This window comes from Trachinotus anak, unplaced genomic scaffold (assembly GCF_046630095.1).
Source record: "Trachinotus anak isolate AG129_WGS33_773 ecotype Australia unplaced genomic scaffold, CSIRO_AGI_Tana_v1 ptg000028l, whole genome shotgun sequence".
NCBI lineage: Eukaryota > Metazoa > Chordata > Actinopteri > Carangiformes > Carangidae > Trachinotus > Trachinotus anak.
In genome coordinates, this window is record NW_027273879.1 from 17,601,797 (window position 1) to 17,627,864 (window position 26,068).

Here is a 26,068-nt window from a genome sequence, read left to right on the forward strand (position 1 = left end):
GAAGTGTTCATGTTATTGTTGCACGGCGGAACAGGCGTGAAACTAGAGGAACCGCTCTTCCGTGTGCGTCTGTGTCCCCACACCTCTTATATCTCTGTCGTCCAGCTGAAGCAGTAAACGACCTGCCGAGCCGCGCAGCCTCCCTCCCAGGCAGAGCCCGAGGTGGCGGTGAAAACACGGGCATTTTGCGCCTTTGCCGGTTTGTTGGCGTGGCAGCGGGGAAGTTTGGAGATGTGCACACAGACGAGGGCAGCTGCTCTGATGGCCAACATACCGCAGGCAGACATCGACCCGTCCGGCGTGTTTAAGTACGTCCTGATCAGGGTTCACAGCAGAGAGGAGGGAGACGACTCGGAGGTGGATATCGTCCGGGGATACGGCTGGGCTGAGTACCACGGTGAGTCAGGAGCACTGACCCCGGAGAGGACCAGCAGGTTCACCTAGCTGCACCTGGCTTCTCTCTGTTAGAGAGACATGGAAGCAAATGTGCTGTCACCGAGGAGGGGGACTGTAGATTGTGATGCTATAAAATGATAATATGTTATAGAGAGAGGTCTTTCTAATATTCAGTCAAACGTCCTCGGTATGAACAGATCCTAGTAAAACTCCTGAGGATAGTTTACTGCCTCCTCAATCAACATAAAGTTGAATCAGCATCTTAAACAGTTTTAATCAGTCAATTTTGGAATAATAGCAGGTTTCTGGTCCTGTGTTTAAGTAACAGATTATACCTTTAACTACAACACACTGTCATGATTAGGTGTGGTAAAAGATAGATAGACAGATAGACAGATAGATAGATAGATAGATAGATATGAAAATAAGAAAATGCTATTATCAAACAAGGAAATAAAGTGAAATATAAAATGAGAGGGAAATAATTGTCATTTAAGTTTTTCATTTAATTACGACACAGTACACATAATACAAATAACAATGTATATTGTATTTGATTTTATTGTTGTTATTATTATTTTAATTTAGATATTTCAGATCTCCCATAGAGACCGCCATGCCGTGCAGCGACTGAAAATAGTTTGTATTCTGTGTATTCATTTCCACACACAAGTCTGTATCTTAGGCACAGAACACGCAGGTTTGTCCAACAAGTCATCGTCCTCGTCATAAACACCAGATGGAGCCAGCAAAGCTACACAACAAGCAGCCATTTGTGATTATTAATAAACATATTTTACAGACGGTTGGCAACTCAAACACTTCAGTCACAAATTAATTACAAACACTGTGTTTAAGCCAAAATCCACCACACAGTTATTTATGAAAACATGTAATTGATGCCAACATTGGTCGTTCAGATTTAGAGATTTCGAGATCAAACATATTAGAAAACATAGTGTTTAAACATTACTCACCTATCTTGTACCTTTTCCTGCAGCTGATATCTATGACAAAGTATCGGAGGAGCTGGAAAAGGACGGTCACCTGGACTGTGAGTGTATCGGAGGAGGGAGGATCAAACATGACGCCCAGGCCAAGAAGATCCACGTCTACGGATACTCCACGGTGAGAGACTCCTGCAGGAAAACACTGAGATAATATAGGCAATATCTGCACATACAGTAATTGTCCAAAAACCCAAAACAATGAGATAAAAGAGGCTAAAAGACTGAGAGTGATCCCTTTCACATTATCATTAAATTCAACTTTAATATAAAAACTGTCATTGCTTTAACTTGAATTAAATATTATTTTATCATAATGGTGGAACATTGATTTGTACTTTTCATTCCAGGGATTTGGAAGAGCAAACCACGCAGTAACTACTAAGAAACTAAAGGCTCGGTATCCAGACTATGAGGTGACCTGGGACAATGAAGGGTACTGAGCTGAGACCAGCCTCTGGTGGACTCCCTTTCTCCTGGACTGACATAGCACCGATCTGTAGCCCCTCATAAGAAAACAGAACATATCATTAAAAACCATGTGGAGTTCAACACAGAGCTTTTTGAAATCACGTCAGTTCTCTTAGACTAAGAATCACACAGGGACAAGTCTGATGAGTCTTGTTTTTCATATTTTTACTCTCTGTAGGTCTAAAGCAAATACATGATTATCATAGCGAAATTTAAAATTTCAGTAATGTGAAAACCAGTCAGGTAAAAGGTTGAATTATAAAATAAATAACTGGTGACCCACAGACAGACTGACTTGTCTTAGAGTCACATAGTCTCAGAGTTGACCTAATCACCACAACATGTTGAAAAGTGAATCTTCAGTGCTTTGTTGTGATGTATGTTTCATAAATGTTTCCTGAGATCTGCCTATAAGTTGTCTGCATACTGCTCTGCTGCAGAACAGAAAAGTGAAAACACTCCCCACTGATTCTTATCTTACCTCTGCCCAGCAGCAGCAAGATAAGGAGCACAGCTATTGAGCTGTAAATGCTGATTAATGTCATGGCCTAAATTTGATAAGAAAAGCAGATGAACTAGATGATCTTCCAAGATTGTGCTGAAGTATTTTTTAAAATTGTTGTACAATAAAGACTGACTAATAATCTGTGTGATTTAAGTGCGGGGGTACTAGATACTCTGTACATCTCGATAATAAACCTGCATTAGTTGGTTGTTTTTGGACACTTGGGGGCATCAAAACAAGCTGTATACACAACATTGACATTGCTTTCACCTCACACAGTTGATGGAGAATGAAATGTGTTAGCAACCCACTGCCAGCTGATACAGAGCAGCATAAGCATTCATTTGGAGTCATACCTCTGGCGTCCTGATGAATGTAGGGTCAGTATTCTCTCCTTTAAGGTCTGATTTCATCTCCACTGACTCCCATGAGAAATATGTCTTGTCGACTGCTAAAAGCTTTATTATGTTCACCAGCTACTCTTAAACTTTGCCATTTGCTGCTGAGCAGGTAATGTACAGTGGGTTTATCTGAGATTAATTTGCTAAAAGCAGCTGCCTGCTACTGAGAGATATGAGACTTAATTAACTCAATAAAGCTGAGGACCATAAAACCAAATGAATCGGGGAAAAAACACTAAAATGCTCTGTAGAGCTGAGGACATTTTAGTTTAGCGTAGCTTAGCTTTAGGAAGAATAGTTTCATTGAAAGTGAAAAATTGCTGGCAAGCTCATTGTAGACAAATCCAAATCTCAGTTAAAGTGCTTTCACATTAAAATACAGAGTTCAAATCTTCAGCCCACTGGACAGGACTTTTGAGATGCTCTGCAGTTTTCCCAGTGAAGAAATAGTTTGAACACATCTGTTCTTAAATTCATGTCTGAGTTTAATTTAAGATTTCTACACGTCAAACAGAGAAGATACAATTGTAAATCAAACAGCTTTGGAGGGTGTGTTTTTTCATGTTTTCTTTTAGCTTTAAAGCTACCAGTTGCTATCTGGATCCAGTCTTAATGCTAAGCTAGGATAAACACATCAACTCCTCTTGACTGATCCCAAGAGGTTTGTGGTCAGACTCACCTTGACATCTGAATGGGATTAAAACAACACAAGCATAGTTCAATTTAATTTAGTTCTTAATGTGTGGAGGCGATAGTTGCAAAAATTAAACTTTATTAGTTTCTCAGAAGCCTCCATCTTGGCAAAAAGAGGAAAGAAGTGGCAAAATGGCTGCAATTGGTTATAACTTTACATTAACACTAATACAATATTCAGCTAATTTAAAGTGAGCTATTAACACTTGATATCATGTGTGACTTGTTAAACCACTAAAAATACACAAACAAGGTTAAAAAAAAAAAAAAAAAAGGTCCAGATTTAGCTTTACTTCTGTTTATCTGAAGGTTCACAACTGGTGTAACTGTGTGGGAATAATGTGTGAACTCTGAAGTCAGAATAAGGATTTCCCATTCTGCCAACATGGCATGAATGCAGCCTCTAAAAACACAGACTTCAACTGCTCTTGTGAAGCTAATAGTGATCTCACAGAGTGATAATGTAACTAGTGGGATTTTTGTGTACGTGCACCACAGTTTGCACCTGAATTGCTCTGCATGTCTGTTCCCAGCTGTGTCCACTTCAGTTGTTGTGCAATGTACGGATGTATACTTTGGAGGAGATTGTTTTATGGTGGTTTGCTGCACTTGCGTGAATTTAAAGTTCAGCTGTTATCTCTCAGAGAGAGAGAAGGGGTCAGAGTCGACGAGTAAAGACTCTCGAGGTTGTGTTCAAACCTTCAGACTGGTCTGGTTGAGGAGGAAAAAAGATGTTACGCTGGAGGAGCTCAGCCCTCATTCTGCTGCTGAGTCTGCACTGGGGTAAGAGCATGTTCACGCCAGGCTCCATCTAACAGCGTGGCTATTTAATACGCTTCCATGTAGAAATAACCACTGGGAGGGCAAAACATAGAGGTACAATGTACACAACTGATGGTATAAAAAGTTAGTTTTAGCTTCAGATTTCAAGTAGACGAAAGGTCTGACTGTTTTTTTCAGGAGCTTTCAGCTGTTAAAACTGCTGTTTTCAATCTCAAGAATCTACTCTAACATCCAAGCCCCAAGCAGTAAAAAGGTGGACAGTTTTTCTCTCGGTGTCAGTCAGTTTCACCTCAGTCACTCAGATGCACGGCTGCAGCTGCCGTTGAGGTCACTGAGGTCACGTCCTCTCTCTGGATTAAGCAGCCTGTTATATTCTGTAATTAAAACCTGCATGTGATGGGTTTTTATGGGCTGATTACAATAAGTATAGACTCAGTGTATATAAATTAACTACATGTCACCCCATGATAAATAATTCTGAATAAATGAATAACTGCTTCTGTATTTCTACAGCCTAAGAGTGTGGCGAAGGCTTTACAACAGTGTTGACTTTCATGTTGAGAAATACAATCTGTAAACTTGCCTTAAAATCTGAGACAGTTTAAAAACTGTGTATATATATATATATATATTTTTTTTTTTTTTTTTTTTTTTTTTTTTTTTTTTTGCATTATTACATACATACAGTACCAGCCAAAAGTTTGGACACCATGTATAATATATCCTCCAGTATATTGTTCTAAAAGAAAATACAACCATATGCAAAATAAACTATACAATTACAACAATAATAGTAAATTCATTAATTAAGTGAAATATTTCAGCTGTATTTGTCTTGTTTGGCTGCTTTGTCCTAAAATCACTGGTGACTAGTCTCTTGTCACTAGTCTCCTAAAACATTTTTCTAAAGATCATAGAAAGATCAGATCATCATTTTCTTATCAATTTCAGTGATACCAGAGTTATCAGACATGTTCCTCCACAACATGTAATTAGACCCACTGTCACATTACTGCGGAATGTATGCTGTAATTGTGTAACTCAACATTTGTGAACCCTGCAGTGCTGCCTGTTCCTGCTCAGTGTCATGTCTGGTTTCCAGCTGTCAGGTCACTGAAGCACAAAGTCTTGAGTCTTAATCAGAGACCTTTGGATGGACAGATACTGCTGGTGTTAACTCGATTACTTCTCTCTGGCCTTTGAGCCTGTTGGCATTAGTTGGCCTGTAAATCTTTGCCGGTAATGAGTCCTGATAAGAGAGTTTGGGGCTGAGTCATCTGTGAGATTTTGCACAGCCTTCAAACAGAAGCAGAGATGGAAAACACTGAAGTAAAAACACTTGTAATGTTCAGATACTTGAAGTATTTCTATTTAGGGTGACTACAGGAAAATTCATTTATATTTTTGACATCTATCTGTTGGCTGAAGTTACTTGTTACTTTCTTAAATTCAGAACATCAGCTGAGATGAGTTTGATAGCTCATTCCTGACCTTGAATACTAAAAGTCCACTTACTTACTGTTTCTGGAGTCAGCTATATTTATATGCAGCATACAGTTGAATTGAGTTATGTATTTGCCTGCACTCTGAAAGGCACCATTCATCAGAATAAGAACATTAACATTTAATATGTACTTGTGTTATCTGGTGAAAGGTGAACCCAAATCACTAGACTGAATTTATTGATTATGTTTATCCAAAGAGCTTCTTCTATTTTACTACTCAGGCTTATTTTTGCTTAAGTAAAATTTATTAAACATTATTTTTAAAGGACTTTTTTATTGTGGTGTTACGGCTCTTTCTTTAAAAAAAAGACTTGAATACTGTTGTTGCCCGAACATTAATGGACAGAAACAAACATTTGGATAAAATCATTTGAGAAAACATGAATGACAGAGTTGAATCGCTCACTGGATGCTTCAGTTATTAGTTTTAATACTGTGCACTAGTTTGAGTAAACTTTAAGACGTAACACTGTCCTCTGATGTTTTGTCCCACTAACCAGCTGCTGAGTGTCAGGCTCAGACATGCCAGGATCCTGACGGGAAGTGTGACTTTGTGTGTGACTCCGATAAGAAAAACTGCGGTAAGTATAAAAATGTGCTTTAAATACTTTCTTCAGTTATTCATATTTTATTCTCATCATTGCTTACTGAGAGACGCACACCTGATCTGAAAATGGATGTTTTCATTTTTTCAGATGTTTATTCAAATTGGACTGTCATGTGACTGTATATTGAAATTTTTAATAATATTTGTATCTTTAGCAGAAAACATGAAACTTCACTGAAAATGATGAGTTATTCGTTTGTAAAAACCTTCTTTCCATGTAGTATTTTACTAACATACTACAACAGCTAACTGTTACGTCTTCTACGCCTTTCAAGGCTACAGAGGGAAAGAGTTTGGGTGTGACTTTGAGGATGAAGGACAGTGTGGATGGACTGACCAGTCCCTCAGCCCAGCCTACAGCTGGGAGAGGCATCAGAGAGGAGACAAGCTGCCCGACAGCGGGCCGTCCTCCGACTACACCACCGGCACAGCTACAGGTAGTTTAATACTTTTCTCCTCATATATGCCACAGGTGTCTCCAAAAATATCAAGTGCTTTTTCGTTCAAATGGGAATTAATATAATACAGTAGCTCATTCACACCAGTAGAGTGCATCAGGACAGTGAGCAAAAAGTCTCTGTACTGTGAGTAGCAAACAGGACTACTGCACCAGAGAGCCACTGGTTAATGTTTTATATGTTTGTGTAAGACTCAAAAATGAATTGCATATGTTTTACAATTCAGATCTAAAAACACATGAAGTCCATTTGAAGGAGATCTCTTCAAAGACTTATTTCATTATAATGATCTTATTTTAGTCATTAGCTTCAGAGGTGATTAAGTGACTCAAACAGCAGAGAGAGTGTGTGTGTAATTACCTTTGAGTTATGCATCAAAGTTGTTAAGCTGGGAACCAAACAGTGATGAATATCACTGAACAGTGCACAGAAACCCCAAACTCTAATGTGGTACAGGAATGGAGAAAACATTTCTGACAAACAACAATCTTGTATATATTGTGTTGGTCCGTGAGTTGTTGATTCATGTTAATATCCTTTATCCTTTACTAAGCAGCAGCAGCAGCATGTTTTTGCAGAGGCTCCTAATAAAATCACCATGTAAACATGAAATGTGCTGATGAAGTGTGTAATTAACAGGTCTTTCACAGCCAGCTTCAACAGCCAATAATTTCTCTGCAGCTGTGAGTTCAGCCATAGCCACAGTGACCTCTTCCCAGCCCTTACAATCACAGCAGAGTCCTCATTTAACAGGAGGACCAGTGTTGAACACAGGGTCAGTCTTCCCACGATATTAGATCATAGCACATGGTAAAAAGAGAGGCTAGAGAGGGAGCATTTGTGTTAATAATTGTTTAAAATTTGTCCATATATTAATTAAAAATCTAATGATGGATGATGGAAAGAAAACCTTCTGAGATGTTCTAAATGTGATTGTTTTCTACAATATGAAACCAATTGTCTATTGTGTATGTTTTTATGTAACTTAAATGCACGTTCACATTTAGCTTCAATTTTAAAATGTATTATCATTATCATTATTATCATTATTATTATTATGCTTATTATCATTATTTAAAATGCTGTGATCAGTATTTTTATATCAGCAGCTAGTGTATGTGAAAGGGGTTGCCATAGTAACAAGCCGACTCTACAGCTCTCCACAGCTCTATGAAGCTTTATGTTTTATTCTAATGAACTCATTGTTTTCTTCCCGTCTCTCAGCTGTACTGCTCTGATTCACTCTCCCTGCTCTCATAGTGTCGTGTCCTGCAGCAGCAGCCGGCTGTTTTTTTTTGGCAAAGCTCTAAATCCCACTTTACACTAGTCAGACACAGTTAGAGACCAGCTGGTGAACATAGTGGAGCATTTAGCGGCTAAAGAGCCACGTATCTCCCTCTGGAGTTGAGCTAAATTGGACTTGGCATTCATCGGGTGGACAGAAACAGGTGAATGCCAGTGTTGCTCCATGCAGGCCGGATGTGCAAATAAGCAATTGCTTGTAAATAATTTTGCCATATCAACAACTCAGTGTTCAGTTTAAAGCAGCTCAAAACATTTGGCCAAAAGAGGCTAAAAAGCTCTGTGGAGCTTAAGTCTGTGGGTTCATCACATTAGAGGAAGTTGTTTGATCCATTATCAAAGTAATAGTACCGATTAGTAATAATTTAATACCAGCATACCTGAAAGAAAATTAAAATTAAGATGGAACAAAACACCACCTGCAGTAAACTGTAATATCAGTAAGAAGATATAACAATGAACATGTCCCATCACACAGGTTGGTTTATGGGAGTGAGTGCAGTGAAGACGGAGTCTCTCAGCACTGCAGTTCTACTCTCTCCAGAGATGAAACCGTCCTCACCAACCTGCCGTCTTCGTCTCAGATATTTCCTGTGGGACTCAGGTAACAACCATTAATGACAGGTCTTACTTTAAATGACCTGCTTGGCACTATATTAAAGACAGGACTCTTACTTACTTACTTTTGTTGCATGTATTGTTTATAATTTATGTTTTTTACTGTAATTATTTCTCATACCTGATTATTGCTCTGCGGTATCTTCTAACTCCTTTGTGTTGGTACTTGTGTCTCATTGGTCTGCAGGTCACACCGGTCTTGGCTCCACACCTTTGTGGGCGTCCATCCTTCGTAATGATTCTCAAGAGGCCATAGTGTGGCGTCCTGAGGCCACTAGTGTCCGTGGCTGGAGGGAGGCTACCGTCTTTCTGGGACGTGTTCCCACAGCCTTCAGAATCCGTCTCCACTCGCAGCGCACCGAGGGGCGAAAAGGAGATGTGGCCATAGACCACCTGGAGTTTTTAGACTGCGCCCTGCCCCGTGAGTCTCTCAGAATATCCCATTCACGTGCCTTCCCTGCCCTCCATGGGGCCCTGAGTGTCCCAACAAAAAAATATCATAATAAATGAATCAATGAATAAAATTCCAAAGCTATGTTCAGCGTAATCATGATGATTATTTCGATGTTGTTTTTCTGTCACCAGTACCACTCCCAGGTGCAGAGTGTCCAGCAGGGATGCTGGAGTGTAGGAGTGAAGGCTGCGTGGAGCAGCGGCAGGTCTGTGATGGCAGCGACGACTGTGGCGACGGGACAGATGAGGAGAACTGCGGTGAGAAATCAGTTACAGCAGAGAGCCTAGGAGAGATGTATGACTCACAAAACAAACTGACAAAGTACAAAACAAAGTGACAAAAGATTCTGGCGGTGCAGGACTTAATGTGGACAAGAGGTTCAACCAAATCTGAATGTTGTGGTGCAACATGGTGGGCTCTGTGGAAGAGGACCTGCTCCTTATGTAAATATGAGGGGCTCATTCTAAGCTAATGAAAACAAATTATATTGTTATACACTAATGAAAACATAATTGTGACTATTATGTTCAATTTCTGCCAATACATCCCCCTAAATCCTTCACGCTGGTCCTTTAAAGAAGCAGTGCTGTTGTTTGTCTGGTGGGGACGGTTCCAAAAATCCACCTCTGTTCACGCAACAGCTTGTCTTTCTGTTGAATACATTCTGGTTTATTCTTATCAGATAGCTCTTTTGCAAAAGTCCCTGAAATGTTTTGAAAAGTCAGATTTCCCTGGTGCCAGTAATCACCACTTTTTTGTGTGTGTTTGTAGAGTCAGAACTAGGGTACCAGCTCTGCGACTTTGAGCAGGGCCTGTGTGAGTGGGACCTGAGGTCACTGTCCACACTGAAATGGGTTTGGACAAGTCAGGAGAATATCTCCCGCTCAGACCCTCTGAAAGGACCAGGCAGGGATCACTCCAACAACACTGTGTCAGGTATGATATTTTTTATGAACCAGAGATGTTTTGTCCAAGCTGTTGTTTCATTCTTAATGTCTTCAGTGTTAATCATTTGACTGTAAAATATTTTCAGTACCTTTATTTTTAGAAATAGCTGCATAAATAAAAAGAATATTATGTGTGTGTGTATATATATATATATATATATATATATATATACACACACACACACATATATATATATATACATAATACAGTAAAACATATATGTATATATATATACACACACACTATATAAATAAAGTATATCATTATTATTAATGCAGGTCACTTCCTATATGTGACTGTTCCTGTCGGTGGACTCAAAAATGACTGGGCCTCTTTCCAAAGTCCTCTCCTTGAACCCACCAATAGTTCACATCCTTGTAAGGTGAGTCCAAAACTGATTCTTCCTCCAGTCAGGGAGGTTTATATTTTACTCACAGTATGTCACAGTAATTTACTCACTGTCTGATAAATACTCTTCAAAATAGAGAATTAAAGCACAAAAACACTCTTTACAGCGAAGGAAATTAATGAGCAAAGTCTCCAATGAATATTATTTTTGTTCAATGATGTTTAAATAGTTTGAGTTTTTTTTCTAGGCCATATCAAAAAGGTTTCTTCTGTCTGCCTGCTGTAGATGGTGATGTACACTCACCAGTTTGGACCCAGGTCCGGCGGACTGACGGTGCTGGTTGCTGATCGTAAGATCTACCCAGTGTGGGAGAGGGGCGGTGCCCTGGGGGACCTCTGGGTGAAGGCAGAGGTGGACATTGTCACCGACTTCCCTTTCCAGGTAAGTACAGCTCCTTAGTTTGTAACCATAATAATGATGCTGATTGTAGCCTCCAGTAAAACATCTTTACTGATGTTGAAGATTCATAGATTAAGATAAAGGTAAATTTGTGGATTTAATGCAAACAGACAGACTATGCAGTTTCCTATCATAAAGCCCCAGCAATACCGTTTGAGGCCAGTACTAATGATAATATAAGATATAAATGGTATAACATGTTGCAACCATATATGTTAAAATATATATTCAATTTATATATGTTTGTATGTTACTAAATATTTTTTCTTCTTAGTAGTTTCTCATTCATTTTACACATCTATCTTCCCATTCTGGAAGAGTGGTCTCAGTTTTTTGGACCCCACTGAATATAATATCACCATATATTGGCAGGCTTTGGGAATGATATGTATTTATGTAACATACTGTATGTCTACAATATAAGCATACATACATAAATATACATGTTTATATGGGCTAGACATACTGTATATGTCATTATATGAATTTTTTTAATATTTATATGTACATATATTTCATGTACATAAATGAGTAAGTGAGTAAGTAAATGAGTAAAGTGATCTTTGCACACATGTACACAGGTGTCATAGAAGAATAAATGATGAGTCAAACAGTAAATTAACTGAACAGACACATTTAGACACATCGACCTTGATCATGTGTTTCATACAGTGAACACATACAGCAAATATTTTGAAATTGGCCTTTACAATGTAAATGGTAATAATCTGCAAGTGAAGACTGAAAAGATCACAATAAAATAAACAAACATCTTTAATCATGATCTCAAATGTGGTTATTAAAGATTTGTGAGCAGGATAAGACCATTTTACTGTTGAAAAGGTATGATATAATAGCAACACAGTTTCTAAAGAACCTCAAATTTTATTTTTTTTGGTAATTCTGTGCTGCAGTTTTTTGTTATGCAGATTTATCTGTACACTGTGTGTTCATGGGAATTTTGTTCCTAAATACTGTAGAACGTCTACTTTTAAAAGAAAGCCTAACCCACTAAATTGTGATTCAAGTGCTTGAATAACAAAACATGATTGTCATACAAATGAGGGCTTTTGTGTTTTAGATATGTTCAATTATGAATTTCAAATAGTATTCTTTATTTGATAAAATGGGTATATACACTATGGAAATGAATGATTCTTTCTTGAGTTTGGATGGATTTATAACTACTGTATATACTAAATTCACCTCTTGTCCACTCATCTTATTTTTCTCTTCCTCTGTTGAATTTTCTCTCCCTATAGATCGTAATAATGGCAGCAATCAGAGACTTCACATATGGAGGTATCGCCGTCGACAGCATTATGTTGTCCCCTGAATGCCGCCTATCATCGGGTAAACCCTTTACTACCTTAACTTAAAGAAAAAAAAATGTGATTCCATGTCTGCAAAGAATCATCCTCTGATGATACATTTACTGTCTCTCTCTCTGTCTCCTCGAACAGCAAATTATTCCATCCCAAAATTCCCTAGCTCTCCTAAAGACCCGTGTGCTACACCGGACAAGATGTGCGATTTTCACCCTGACTGTGAAGGAGCAGAGGATGAGGCCAAATGTGGTGAGTTGGTTTACCCCGTTTCACTTTTATCAACAGGTCTTCAACAGTTCAAAGCCTGAGGATTCAAAGTATTTAGGATTTTATCAGAGACAGCCAGAGCACAGGTAATCAGCCTTAATCAGACTTTCAATTAATCTCAGAACGACCAAGACTGCCCTCTCCAGCAAAAACAGTGGCTGCTTGGTGAAACACTAAAAATGACTATAATGTTTACATTTCTTTTAAAGCTGCGTCTTGACTGTTGTTTTACCACAAAACCTCTTTGGGAGGAGGTTGTGGGTTTTTTTTTAAACCACTATCATCATATTTTCCTAACAGTAGCTTCAGTTGTTTAGATTTAATCAAACCTTCACAAAAGACGTGTCAGATATAAGCATTTATTTTGACGGTAATTTTTTCTTTTTTGTTGTTGATGTCTCCATGAATCTTGTCTGCAGGGGATTTCTCTTACACTGGGAGCAGCTCAGGCTGGACTGATAGCAGCGTCGGGGATCAAGGTTGGATGTATGAAAAGTTAAATTCTACTCTCAAAGGTTCGTCTACTCTATCATTACATCACTCTCCTAAATGACTGATTTAGTAATTAAAAAATGACAAAATATTTTATTATTTGTCCCTTTGTCCTTCTTTAGAGGAATACCTGTATGTAGCCAAGGCCTCAGGCCAACAGCTGACTGATGCCCAGACACGGACCCCCCTCCTGGGCCCCTCTGGCCCAGCCTGCACCCTCAGCTTTGATTTTGCGCTAACTGGGAAACCAGATCACATTGGTACCACTGTTAGACTTATTATTTAACAAGCCTTCTTCTTACGTCTTACATTTTTCCCTGGAGACACGACTCAGATCTGTTGACATGACTCTGTTTACATCTCTCTGCTGCAGGTGAGCTGTCCGTCAGGGTGATTGACAGCTTGCTGGGCTTGCAGCCTAAACTGTGGGAGTTCAGTGGGAAGACGGGAACAGATGAGGGGGTGTGGCAAAGTGCCATCGTAACTGTTGGAGCCAGGAAACATCGTTTCCAGGTCTGCTTTTTATCGAGACATTAATTTCAGTCATATAATCAACTTTTTTATACTTAACATTTCTGCATTGATTATGAGATTCATGTCAGAGATGTGAAACCCTGTTATCCTTGAAAATGCTTTTTTTTCTAAACCAAGCAGACATGACAGCTGGTAACAAACCGTCATTTGTTACATTTGAAATTTTTGCTTTGATGATGAGATACAAGTTACAAATATCCATCCAGCCATATTCTATACTGCTTATCCGAAACCAGGTCGCAGAGGGGGCTGGAGCCAATCCCACCTGACATTGAGCGAGGTCGCCAGTCCATCACAGGGCTGACACATAGAGACAAACAACCACACACACTCACTCACCCATGGGCAATTTAGAGTCACCAGTCAACTTAACGTGCATGACTTTGGACTGTGGGAGGAAGCCAGAGTACCAGGAGTGAACCCACGCAGACACAGGGAGAACATGCAACCTCCACACAGAAGGGCCGCAGGCCCAGGGTTCAAACCCAGAACCTTCTTGCTGTGAGGTGACAGCCCTAACCACTGAAGCACCGTGCCGCCCCAAGTCACAAATATGAGCCACAAAAATGAACAGCATATCACACTTTGAAAACTGCTGCAGGTCATTTCACAAATCCTAAAAGAGTTTTCAAGCCTGCTTGTAGCAAAACTATTGAATCCAACATACAGTAAAGTACATGCTTAACCAGTTAGTTTTGACTAGAAAATATAAAGGCAACATTACAAATGAGAATAGGAAATACTAGAAAACAGCAGAACCTGTAGTACAGGACAACAGCTACAGAACAAGCAAAGATCATTTTCTTTACTTGGTTGAATGAAAACAGTTGCATCTTGTGTAAAAATCTACTTTACAGTTTACAGCTCAGCTGGTTGAATTTTGTGAATGTCTTGTCACTGATTAGATCTCTTTTGTTTTATCTTGTCCAGCTGGCGTTTGAAGCTCGTGCTGTGAAACTGTGTCCATGCGCCAAGATTAAAGTGAAAAATGTTCGTTTTCTCAGCTGTCCAGCTAACTATTTCCCATTTTCTCCCACAGGTAATTCTCATGACTATTTACAGTATAAATATAATACTCTATAATCTATATTTTACTTAGGTGAGATGATGATATTGCTTTGATTGAAAAAACTTTTTTTTGCCAGGTCTCTCATGTAACTTTGAAAATGGACTGTGTGGATGGTATCAGGACAACAGTGACAACTTTGACTGGACGATGCTTAGTGGGGTGGACCACACCATCGGGATTGGTGAGCTGAATTAAAAACAAACAAACAAACATGAACACTGTATATGCAAATGTACATGTTTTTTAGTAGCCGGTATCACAGACACACACAGACACACTTTGCTTCTGCCTTGCTTTGGCCAAACTGCAAGGAAACAACACATTTCAAATATGTCACACAGAGTAAGGAGAGTGGTTTGGTGCAAAATTAATATTATTGATGCAGCTTTAACAGATGTTGTAAGTGTCTGACTGTGAGGTGTATTGGCCATTATGTCGTCTATTTAAATCATTTTATGTACACAGTGAGAGAGGATTAATATTCATATTGTTCATCGTCGTGTGTCAGCATCAGTGAAAGGAGTAAAACCTGCTCGCTGACTCCAAACCACAGATTTAATGAAATGGACACTACACGTCTTTGTCAGGTCAAACTTTTTTGAATTTATAAATGATTAGGACTTTAGATGTATCTCTGAACAGCAAGACAATGACTTTGCCCCACTTATCATAGTAGCTGAGCTAAAACACAACTAACACTTATTTTAACAAAAGCACTGGGCTTAATTGTTCCAGTGGCAACAACATGATGTCCCTCTTTTTCTTTAGAAAATATCAAATACTTTTCTCAGTGATGTATTCGGATTCAGTACCAATACAATGATCTAAAGATACCTCATTAAAAATGAAAGACCTGGTTTCAAAATCTTACTTCTGTAAATGTACAACAGTACAGAATAGTGTCATCTGCATAAAGATGGACCTTACAGTCAGTCAGAAAAGAGACAATATTGTTTATATAGATTGTAAATAAGATGGACCCAGGACTGATCCTTGAGGAACACCTTTTGTTAGCGGTAAAAAATCTAATTGGATATTTCCAGCTTTGACACACTGAGATCTTTCAGAAAGGTAATTTTAAAACCATCTACAAGCAACAGACAACAACAAGGAGTCCCAACTAAACACTGCTGTTTTGTAAGGGGTCACAAGCCAAAAATACTGGGAATCACTTGTTAAATCTTTAATTTTCTTATGCGTGTTTTTTATGTTGAATTGTAATTTGAATAGGAATTATAGGTGTCAGATAAATGTAGTAAGTGCTGTACTTGTGATAACTTAAAACTGAATTAACTTCCCTTCTCGTTTTTCTGTTGCTGTCCAGGTAAAAGCCTCGTTGTGGACATGTGGAGCCCCTCTCTGCGCGGTTTGTTCGGACGCTGGGTTTCTTATCAACAGTCAACAGGTTCTACAGATTACTGCCTGTCCTTCTTCTACAAACTCTATGGGCCAAACACAGGTGAGGATGAGAATGAAGCTGATAATAAAGTCAAATTGTTCTGTTTGTTAAAACTCCAAGAACTTTAAAATACTGTATGTTGGTTTGGAGTGAAATATGACCTACTTATCTTGATCCAAGCTCTAAATAATCAGAAAATTTCATTTTTATACGTTGTTATGTCCTGTCTAGGGTTGGCCAGGTCACAATATGAATCCCTCATCTTCCCTAAGTCCCAAGTAGCCACAGGAACAGAGAATTATAAGTAATATGTATTTATTTACAAAGGGCTTTTCAATGATGGAGAGGTTTACTGTTTCAGGTGGACAAAGGCCAAAACAACAAACAAACAACTCTATCTTAAAAATAAAACACCAATATAATTGACCCAAAATATCAAAAAACCAAAATACAATAACTAAACTTCCTAACTAATGAAAAACAGGAGAAAGGATCTAGAAAAGATGTAAAGTACCAGGCAAAGGTTTGGAAACACTTTCCCACTGTGAAAGTGTTGGGTTAGGTTAGGTTAGGTTGGGTTAGGTTCATAGACTGTATATAAAAATGGACGTAGATTGTATTGAAGTCTAAGGGAAAATGGCCGTACTTTTCACTTGATTTATTACTGGATTGTTGGTGTATGCTCTCAATCTCTAGTCTCAAGTCAATGGCCAAATTACAAACTCAAGGCTTCAAAACAGCAGTTCATAAACCAATGGGTGACATCAAAGTGGGTTAGTTTGGGTTAGGTTAGGTAAGGTTACTTGAGGTTACTTTATTTGTTCCCCTGGGTAAATTTTGTTTGCAGTGAGTCATCAATCTTACACATATACATTTAACAAACAGCAGAGACAACCACGTGGAATAAAATGATGAAACATTGCTTCTGTGCAGTGTGACCACAACGACTTCATATGAGTGCTGGCTGCTGGAATAAAGCTTTTTTATATCGTTTTGTTCTGCACTTTGTGACAATGAACCTTCATCCAGAAGGAAGAAACTGAAATTTCTCTGTTCAAAGGGTTTGAGTCATAATTTAAAGTCGAGCCAGCTATCCACTGTAACTGTCTGGTGTACAGGGACGCTAGGTTAAGCTGTGACTCACCAATCAGCTGACTGGACCATTTAAAACAATTTGATTCAGAGAATTCCTGCTCTGTAAGGATACATTTCCAAACCATGACACCAGAGTAAAAGATAAAATCAATTCAACAAAAGCACAGTAGCATAGGATCATCATGGTGTTGTCAAAATGGAAATAGGACAGTTTCCTCAGACACAGTAAAAACTGATGCCCCTTCTCAAACGCAAACTTCAGTTTTGTGTCAAACTGTTTGGTCCTGTATATTTTTTGTCTTCTCACACCTTCCTCTCTCACTCACTGATACCGTCCAGGCACTCTGAACGTAAAGCTGGTAGATGACAACGGATATGAGACCATCCTCTGGACCCGCAGTGGAGCTCATGGCAACATGTGGCACGAAACCCACTGCCCAGTGCCACACCAGCTCACAAGCTTCCGGGTATGGAATGAGATCCGTCAGTCTGAAGTTATTAATCCAATCTCTCAAAATTCACCATACACCGCAAAACATAATGCACCTTTCGTATTAAACACCAGTGACAAGAAGGAGGACAGGTTCAGTGAAACAATCAGGTGGTTTGGGCTTTTGGAGAAACTGTGCCTCCTTGTGGTCTTTGTTCCCCAGTATAATAAAAAAGAAACAAGATTTTAACATTGTCCTCCTTCTGTCCAAACTCATCCCTCATCCTTTTATCTACCAACAGCTGATGTTTGAAGCGGTTCGCTCCGGCTTTGACGGGCAGGTGGCCATCGATGATGTGACGTTTGTGGCCCGTCCGTGCACCATGCCAAGGATGTGTTCCTTTGAGGGCCATCGGTGTGGGTACAGCAGCTCTGGTCAAGTTCACTGGCTTCACCGCAGCGGGTACAGCACCACGATGACTGGACCCAAAACTGACCACACGCTGGAGACCGAACTGGGTGAGAGAGAGAGTCTGGTTGAATATTTTAACATGCGAGCAGAAAGTTGAGAGACGGTGAGTTGTGACAATGTTCTGCCCGGCTGGTGCTCAGGTTTCTACATGATGGCTAACACCGGAGCCAACATCCTTCCCTCTGGCAGCAGCTCAGTCCTCACCTCCCCTGTTCGTCAGGGAACCGCTCTGACTGAGTGTGTGCATTTCTGGTATCACATGGGAGGAGTGAACCCTGGTGAGACATCAACACACACAAAACACACACAAGTTTTTTTTTTTTGTTTTTTTTTTTTATAAAACAAAACAAAACACAGTTTAACTGTGTGTGTACTCTGCAGGTTCTCTGACGGTGTACATGAAGCCAGTGAAGGGAGAGAGGGTGAAGATCTTCTCTGACAGTCTGAATCAAGGAGATGTCTGGCGTCATGGCAACGGCAACATCTCGAGTGCCCTTGTGGACTGGCAGGTACAGTGTGGAGGCTGGGAGGGGCTGCTGGAACAATTATAGTCTTTTCAAGTGGTCTGTAATCATGCGATTAATTATTTTATGCATTAAACAAATTCATAAGTAATTACTCCAATTTGCAGTTAATAATGTAGCCTAGTGACCTTTCTTCCTAATTTACTTTTTCATTGTTACACTTTAATTTAAAGATGCCTCTCTTGGTGGCAGTGCAAATGCCAGTCTGTCCTTTAAAGAAATCTCTCCAGCAGAATTTGAACCAACAACTTTAGAGAACTGTTCATAGCAAACCTTAATATGTAGGATTGTTTGTGGAGATTAAACTGAGCTGTTAACTCTGCTGATGTTTTTCTGCAGTTGGAGTTTGAGGTGATTGGAGCTGGAGGCAAAGACAGTCACATTGCAGTTGATGACATCTTCCTTTCAGCTCACCCATGTGAAGATCTAGGTTTGTATAAATCTGCCTGATCAAAACTTTTAGACTAGTGTGCTGGTTGACCTGGACAGTGTGATGTGATTTCAGACTAGAACCTGTGAGCACTCTGTTTTGTTTGTATTCATCTTCATCAAAATACAGGGAGTATTTTATTCAGCATGTTCTGTAATTCATCAGGGATGTCTCACTGTGGTTGCAGCCTGTGCTGCAAACCAGATGTGTAGGGTTTGAAAGACATGGGCATTTAATGATCTAATGAGAGACCCTTGAGTTGCATTATGGGAAATTAAGCTGACTGTCCATGTGTCTCTAGGAGTTCACCTAAACGTGAAACTTGCAACTTTATTTGAAGGAAATTAGCAAATTAACAAAATACTTCCTCAGCTCTTACATTGTCTTTGTCATTGGTAATTTCTTCATTCATCATTTGTGTTATTTAACTATTTTACTCACTCACATAAATACATTTAATTATTATTAATACAATGAAAAATTACATGCTACACAATAGCCAGCATAATCAAAGAGAATACTGATTATTATTGATATTAGAATTTGCATATCCACTTATGGTGGCCTCATCAAGCCCTCATGAACTAACAACACAAATGCTGACACAGTTAGGGTTTTGTAATGTGCTTTAATCTAAAGAAAATCTTCATTGTGACAGTGTTCGGTCCTGTTGTGTTAAATATCTCAGGCTCAGGTTCGAGGTGCAGTCTGGAGAAAGGGATGTGCAGCTGGAGCAACACTCAGAACATTAAAGTGGACAAACTGGACTGGGAGCTGACGAGTCGGGAAGCAGAGAAGCACCACACCACCCCACCTGAGGACCACACTCTGGGCACAGAGAGAGGTAAACCAGGGAGACACACAGGGGCTGAGATACTTTGACTGCGGATATTGTGTCCCAAGGAGTGTAGAGCAACACTTTGTCTGTCATGTTTCTGTTTGTTTATCTGACAACATGAAGCAAAAATGTACTGAGGTGTAAAAGAGACCACCTTCCCTTTTTCCAACAGGTCACTTCCTGTTTTTACCGAGCAGCAATCGGACGGCAGCCAATCAAAACGCTCAACTGCTGAGCCCTCACCTGCCCCCGACCAAGGGCACCTGCCTGAAATTCTGGGCCTACAAAGCCGACTCATGTAAGGATTAAAGTTTTGGATCATCTTTTGTGCCTGGCTCATCACTGGTTGGGTAGATACAGCAGTCAAGTAAACTAAACCTTTCAGATGTTGTCTGGATGCGTGTGATGCATTTTCCTTTTTGTATTTTGTTACACAAACATGTTCATTGTTTGAATGTATGTAGCGGACAGTCAGCTGTGGGTGTGGAGGGTGTCTGAAGGTCGTCTCCATCAGCTGCTGGTGGTGAGTGAACTGAGAGGACTATGGAGACGCTTTGACATCACCATCACGTCTACTGAGGAATACCAGGTCAGACTCTCACCTGCAAGAAAACTGGGTCTAACCCATGTACTAATATAGTGATTTTAACATTTAAGCCCCATGTAGTCTCCACAACACCAAATGGTAAATCAACTTCTGTATTCAGGTTTCTTTACCAAGACTGTTGTTTCTGCTGCTGTTTTCTTACCTCTTTGTCGTTAACAGATTGTGTTTGAAGGAATCAAAGGTGCAACAGGTGTTGTAGCTCTAGATGACATTGAGTACACCATTGGGGTCGACTGCAGTAACAAAGTCACAGATCCAATAACAAGTAAGAGCTGAAGTCCCAAATCGTGTCTTAGATTTGTTTGTTTGTTGATGTTTTTCACCATAGTATATGTTAAATCTTATTGCTTTTTTTTTACTGATTTTCCATTAAGAAATTTTCAAAAACAGACTAATCTGTTTTTGAAAATTTCTAATCTAATCTGATGATTGATGATTATTTTTATCTAGCTTTTATGTCCCCACATACCCAAACTGTCCAGTTTTAGGTTAACTGGACCCAAATGCAGAATAACAGACAGGGCTGGATCAGTTCAAAGATTTATTAAACCGAGGAAAAACACAAAATCTAACTCAAACTGGGTGAGGCAAAGTCCAGACAAGGACAGCAGAAAAAAAACAAAGTGGACACATGGAAAGAGTCAAACAGCAAAACGAACCGACTGATTTATATAAGTGTCTGCTCGTTATTATTTATCACCTAATTGTGAACTCTGGTCAGTAGTTTAGCTGTTGACAGGTTTTGATCTGATTCTCTGAAGTTAACCTGCAGGTTAGGAGTTCAGCATAAGTTACCATGGTGATTTACCCCAGTAACAAGTGAACCATCATAGGACTGATAACCCAGAGTTAAGCCTGAAGTTACCTCACTAACCTGGGTAAATTCCAGCTGTGATCCTTCGGTGGTGGCTGACAGCCAGAAGATTTTCTGTGTGTGTGCCAGAATTGGTCCTGATGTGGAAGTATCATCTGACAATCCTGCTGTATATGGACTAGACTTTGGCCTTGGAACTGGGCATTTACTGAGCCAGAAGAAACACAAGCATGTGACCCAAGTATAGGCCAGATGTATCTTGATATCTGGGAAGACACAGGTGTAACACATTAGGGTGGGGCAGATAATCAGTTTGATGGAAAAACAAGACAGAAAGGAAGCAAAACAACAATAAATTAGATCCTCCTGTGGCTTGCACAGCTCTGAAATTGCTACCAGTGATAGAAAGTGAATAAAAATTATAGCTTTGTTTAAGTTTCGCACTGCAAATGGAATTTTTTTAATGTTATTTTTTAACAATCTAAATAAATAATAATAAAAAAACTATAATATATCATACATTACAGTTATTCTTTACAATACAACAGTAATCTTAGAAATGTGTAAAATTTGCTTGAGATTGGTAATGCAGCACAATTCCCTTTATTTTAACATGTCGGGGTAATGCAGCTGCAAAGACAGACTATGATATAACTGGCAATACCCTGACACGTCAGCTGCTAAACAGCAAACATTTTAATTTACATGCTCATTTTTTTAAAGTCAAAATTCAGGTTGATATTCATAGCACACAAATAATTTCAACTAGTGGCTGTTGAGAAGGTTCAATGAAAGAATGAAAATGTGTGGCAATCTTTTAAAGAAGTTCATCGGGAAGGGAAATGTGAATTGGTAGCACATGCAAACTGGCCTAACATGCAGAACCAGCATTTCAGCTCTTTAATTGACTTTCTTGCTGTAATGTGTTACCATTGTTTAAGCACACTCTAGTATAAACAGAAACAAAATGTTTTCCACCTCCTCCGTAGCCACACCAAAGAGAGACAACGCAGGAGGGATCGCAGCGTCCATCATCGTGGTCCTGCTGCTGATCGCCACTTTGATCGCCCTGCTGTACTACTACCTGAAAACCCGTACTGATGCCAACAGCCGTCTATTATCATCAACATCTTCCTCAACTGGTGGTGGTTTCAGTAATGAAACATATGACTCAGAACACACAGTGAGTTAATCTGACGTTCAAACCTTGGTACTCACTAAGTTCACAGCCCAGATCAACCAGACTTTGTTGCCATGTTGCCAGGTTTCCAGATCTCAGCAATTACTTTGGTAAAAAAAAAAAAAGTCTTATATTTCAAAACTACAGAAATATACTGTGAGTCAAGTCAATTTTATTCATGTAGAACCAAAATCACAAATCACACATTTGCCAAGAAGAGCTAACAATCTGTGCATCATCAGACACTGTCTATCCTCAGACCATCACTTCAGATAAGAAGTCCCTAAAAACCCTTCAGTGCCCATTGATAGCAGCATCTCTAGGACAGACACTCCGTGTCTGCTAGGACGGCACAGTTACCAAGAGCCACTGTGAGGTTATGTTAACCGCGGATGATTAGAAGCTAAGCTAGTACGCTAGGCTAGTAGCAAAATGAACAAGACTGTTTCAGAAATGTAACATTATACAGACAAAGCACAGAGAGAATAACAGAGCCGACAAGAGGAAGAGTAAAGGTTAAAGGAAGTAAATAAATCTGTAACTTTCTGCCATTGTTGCCAAAATCTCATTTAAATGATTCTGATACAACAATCATGGCAGAAGGTAGGACATGCAACACTTGTCATGTTGTTGTAGCTAAATGAAAATGTCCTTAACTGGCTAAATAACATCCTCAACACTGTGTTCATTTCTTAATTGATAAAACTACACTCTAAAACTAACAAACCACTGTAAACATACCAGCCGTATATGTACTGAACCGAGGACCGACCCTGCAGATGACATAAAATGGCAATTTAAACACAAAGAAGTAAGATATGTTAGCTTTAATGCAGCGAGCAGCTCAGCTTTTTCTGCGCTGTGTCTGACTACTGGATAATCCTTTGTTCATTTTAGCAAGACCGTGTGACGGTTCCACCAGCACAAAACCATCCGATGGCAGCTGGCTTCAATGACGTCTCTGTGAGTCTACTATTCATGACGAATGTTTTTTATTATTTATTTCATGTGGTGGAGAGACAGTAAACTCATCCTTGGTCATGAGTACTGAATGTGTGATAAGATGGGCCATAAGAAACACAAGCACGTGGCCCAAGTAAAGGCCTTATGTATCATGATATCTGGGAAGGCACAGGTATAACACGTTAGGGTGGGGCAGACTATCGCTTTGATGTGAAAACAAGACGGACAGGAAGTAAAATAAGATTAATTAGATCCTCCTGTGGCTTGGACAGCTCTGAAATTGCTATCAATGATATCAGAAAGTGAATAAAAATATAGCAAGTTTTGCACTGCAAATGGAAACTTTTTAAGTGTTATTTTTTAACAATCAAAGGAAACAAGAAAACAAAAACCAATAATATATCATACATTCTGGGAGGACACAGGTGTGACATGTTTGGGTGGGGCAGAGATATATATATATATATATATATATATATATATACATATATATGGCTTTAATTTTCTTTACCATTTTCCTTACCAATAATCAGAGGGTTCATGATAAATTATTCAAAGATAAATAAATTATTATAAGAAATTTTATTTTTGGTTTTAATCTCTTAGATATGTTTGTGCAGGGGCACAAAAAATATTAGTTTACTAACACGTTTATTATCATTCCTGGACTATTTTATGGCCATATTAAAGCTGTGCCCACTGACTGCTCGACTCCTCTTCTTGTGTTTCTGCAGGTCTCTGGTGATTTCAGAGAGATGGAGGTGGCGTAAAGCAGGGGGAGCGGTGGTCCTGCCACCTAAAAGTGGCTTTGTGAAATTAAGGCGATATCACAGCAGAAGAACTGCTTGTGTCGTCCTTGCATCACACACACACACACACACACACACACACACACACACACACACACACAGAGACACATACAAAACACACACACACACACAGATACACACAAAACACAAGCACAGCCCACATACTGAAACTCTGATGAAGGCCTAATCAGTGCCAGTGCCTGAGATCCAGTGGAGCCCTCGAGGGTCGCAGCTCTGTGGACGGACAGATGGAAGTCAGGGAGAACGTCAAACACGTCATGGACGGAAATTAGTTTAACTTTGTTTGAAATTGAGACTGAGCAAAACCCATGATGGCAGATACTTAGGATCCCATGTGGATGTGTAAGGACGTTCTAACAGTATCAGATCAAGTGCGAGATGACTGATTTACGTTTGTGTGGTTTAAGACGAACTCAGTCACTCCTTTTGTTGTGGTTGAAATAAGGACTTTTCTCGTCTGTCACTTTACTAATTATGGAGTCTACTGCTCAGCCTGTGAAACCAGTTAGATCATGTTTTCCGTAATTCTGGAGGAGCGTTTCCAAATGAGAGAAAATGACTCACTCAGTAAGTGATCACCTGTACATCTTCAGATACAACAGGAAGTATGAACTGTTGACAGATACATGAGTTTACCACTCAGGGAGGATCTGATGAAAGATACTAGTTGCATTATGGAAGTGGACGTAGGAGAAGTAGTAGAGGATATAGAAAGAAAATCACTGGTGTGTCCCTTATGGTTAAAACTAGTGGAAAGTATGAAAAAGGTAACAGAGGAAGGTGACTACATGTAATGCTGCTGTTTGGAAAAAGGCTGTATTCTTTTGGGTGTGTCAGAGGGTTCACTTTGCTTTGACGCAAGATATAATTGAGCATTAATGATAAAAGAATTAAAGTTGAGCACTGAAACACTGGTGTCACTATGTTTGTTTGGTCTGTTGGAGTCTGACCTGTCACTCTGGTTTGTGGGTGATTTCAAATAAAATTTCACGTTTTTGCTCAAAACTAGAGCAGAAATGTAACTAATCGGTGTCAATCAATAACAAGTAATTAACAAGGACATTGACTAACTTTTAACTAAATAACTATTTAATTGAAAATAAACATTTTCTGGCGACAGCTTCTCCAATTTAAAGACTGTCTCATGATCGTGTCTTGCTGGTGATGAGATATTAGGCTGGACAGTGGTAATATACTCTAGCCCACATACAGAAGGCTTATATTGTATTTATTATACACATTTTGGGGCTAAATATTTATCAGTTAAAATAAAACTATACAGATTAACAGTAAATGATAAGGATGAGTAATCACATCCTTTTTCACAGGATGAATGGGAGCCTCATTAGATAGATAGATTTCATTCATCTCACATTGTCCAGCAGCTCACTAATGTATGCAGTTCAGGTTTTAGTGTGTATCCTGAGCCGCTGCCTGGCGGGGAACCCCCCCCCCCCCCCCCCGGTATGATGGGCTGTTATGCTGCGCGCTCTCCACCGGCGGCTCCCTGCGCGCGGCTCCGATTTGGTCAAATGCCTCGTTCATCTTTAGGAAAAAGGTGATGACGACATCCTGCCCCTAGCAACGGCTGCGTCTCTACGGCAACATCATCCGAGGTCCCCTCTCCGCCGCCGTCGTCGCCGTGACTCTGCCGCTCACGCCGGTGGGCTGATGGGTGCGTGGTGTCATGGGTGGAGCAGCAGCCGCAGCCTGTGTCTCGCGACCTGAGGACCCACGAGTTGGAGCGGACAACTTGGGCGCGCGCACCCCCTCCCCCTCTTCGCCGTGTGCAGCCGGGGCCCGGGGCCCGGGGCCCGCAGCTCGGTCTCTCCTGCACCGT

At 39.8% G+C, this 26,068-nt stretch overlaps 2 protein-coding genes across 4 annotated transcripts; both read left to right on the top strand.

Moving 5' to 3' along the window:
• Window positions 1-64: 64 nt before the first annotated feature.
• phpt1 (phosphohistidine phosphatase 1) lies at window positions 65-2,599 on the top strand. The gene is made up of 3 exons (XM_071466350.1): window positions 65-397; window positions 1,397-1,524; window positions 1,754-2,599. Exons 1-3 carry the CDS (start codon window positions 232-234, stop codon window positions 1,844-1,846), a joined length of 387 nt encoding a protein of 128 aa, XP_071322451.1. The 5' UTR covers window positions 65-231; the 3' UTR covers window positions 1,847-2,599.
• A 1,509-nt stretch (window positions 2,600-4,108) lies between these two features.
• On the top strand, window positions 4,109-25,137 carry mamdc4 (MAM domain containing 4). 3 transcript variants are annotated; one of them, XR_011686331.1, is made up of 30 exons: window positions 4,109-4,256; window positions 6,262-6,342; window positions 6,644-6,805; window positions 8,607-8,732; window positions 8,934-9,167; window positions 9,332-9,457; window positions 9,972-10,136; window positions 10,427-10,530; window positions 10,783-10,938; window positions 12,219-12,309; window positions 12,420-12,533; window positions 12,971-13,066; window positions 13,166-13,303; window positions 13,417-13,556; window positions 14,508-14,616; window positions 14,723-14,827; window positions 15,971-16,105; window positions 17,480-17,607; window positions 17,873-18,089; window positions 18,183-18,320; window positions 18,424-18,551; window positions 18,906-18,996; window positions 19,685-19,840; window positions 20,007-20,132; window positions 20,299-20,423; window positions 20,601-20,706; window positions 22,245-22,438; window positions 23,333-23,398; window positions 24,133-24,271; window positions 24,310-24,447. XR_011686331.1 is itself a non-coding variant. In XM_071466349.1 (29 exons), exons 1-29 carry the CDS (start codon window positions 4,205-4,207, stop codon window positions 24,166-24,168), a joined length of 3,645 nt encoding a protein of 1,214 aa, XP_071322450.1. In that variant the 5' UTR covers window positions 4,109-4,204; the 3' UTR covers window positions 24,169-25,137. The 3 variants fall into 3 exon arrangements, 1 of the variants encoding a protein (XP_071322450.1); XR_011686332.1 differs by having other exon boundaries at window positions 24,133-24,253; window positions 24,292-24,425; XM_071466349.1 differs by having other exon boundaries at window positions 24,133-25,137.
• The last annotated feature ends 931 nt before the right edge of the window (window positions 25,138-26,068 follow it).

What these genes read in the sequence shown, in the direction of transcription:
- phpt1 (XM_071466350.1), top strand. Translation starts at nt 232, where the DNA reads ATGTGCACACAGACGAGGGCAGCTGCTCTGATGGCCAACATACCGCAG. An exon ending in CGGCTGGGCTGAGTACCACG is followed by an intron (nt 398 to 1,396) that starts GTGAGTCAGGAG and finishes CTTTTCCTGCAG; the next exon opens with CTGATATCTATGACAAAGTA. An exon ending in ACGTCTACGGATACTCCACG is followed by an intron (nt 1,525 to 1,753) that starts GTGAGAGACTCC and finishes TTTTCATTCCAG; the next exon opens with GGATTTGGAAGAGCAAACCA.
- mamdc4 (XM_071466349.1), top strand. Translation starts at nt 4,205, where the DNA reads ATGTTACGCTGGAGGAGCTCAGCCCTCATTCTGCTGCTGAGTCTGCAC. An exon ending in GGACCACACCATCGGGATTG is followed by an intron (nt 14,828 to 15,970) that starts GTGAGCTGAATT and finishes GTTGCTGTCCAG; the next exon opens with GTAAAAGCCTCGTTGTGGAC. An exon ending in CGTCTACTGAGGAATACCAG is followed by an intron (nt 20,424 to 20,600) that starts GTCAGACTCTCA and finishes TGTCGTTAACAG; the next exon opens with ATTGTGTTTGAAGGAATCAA.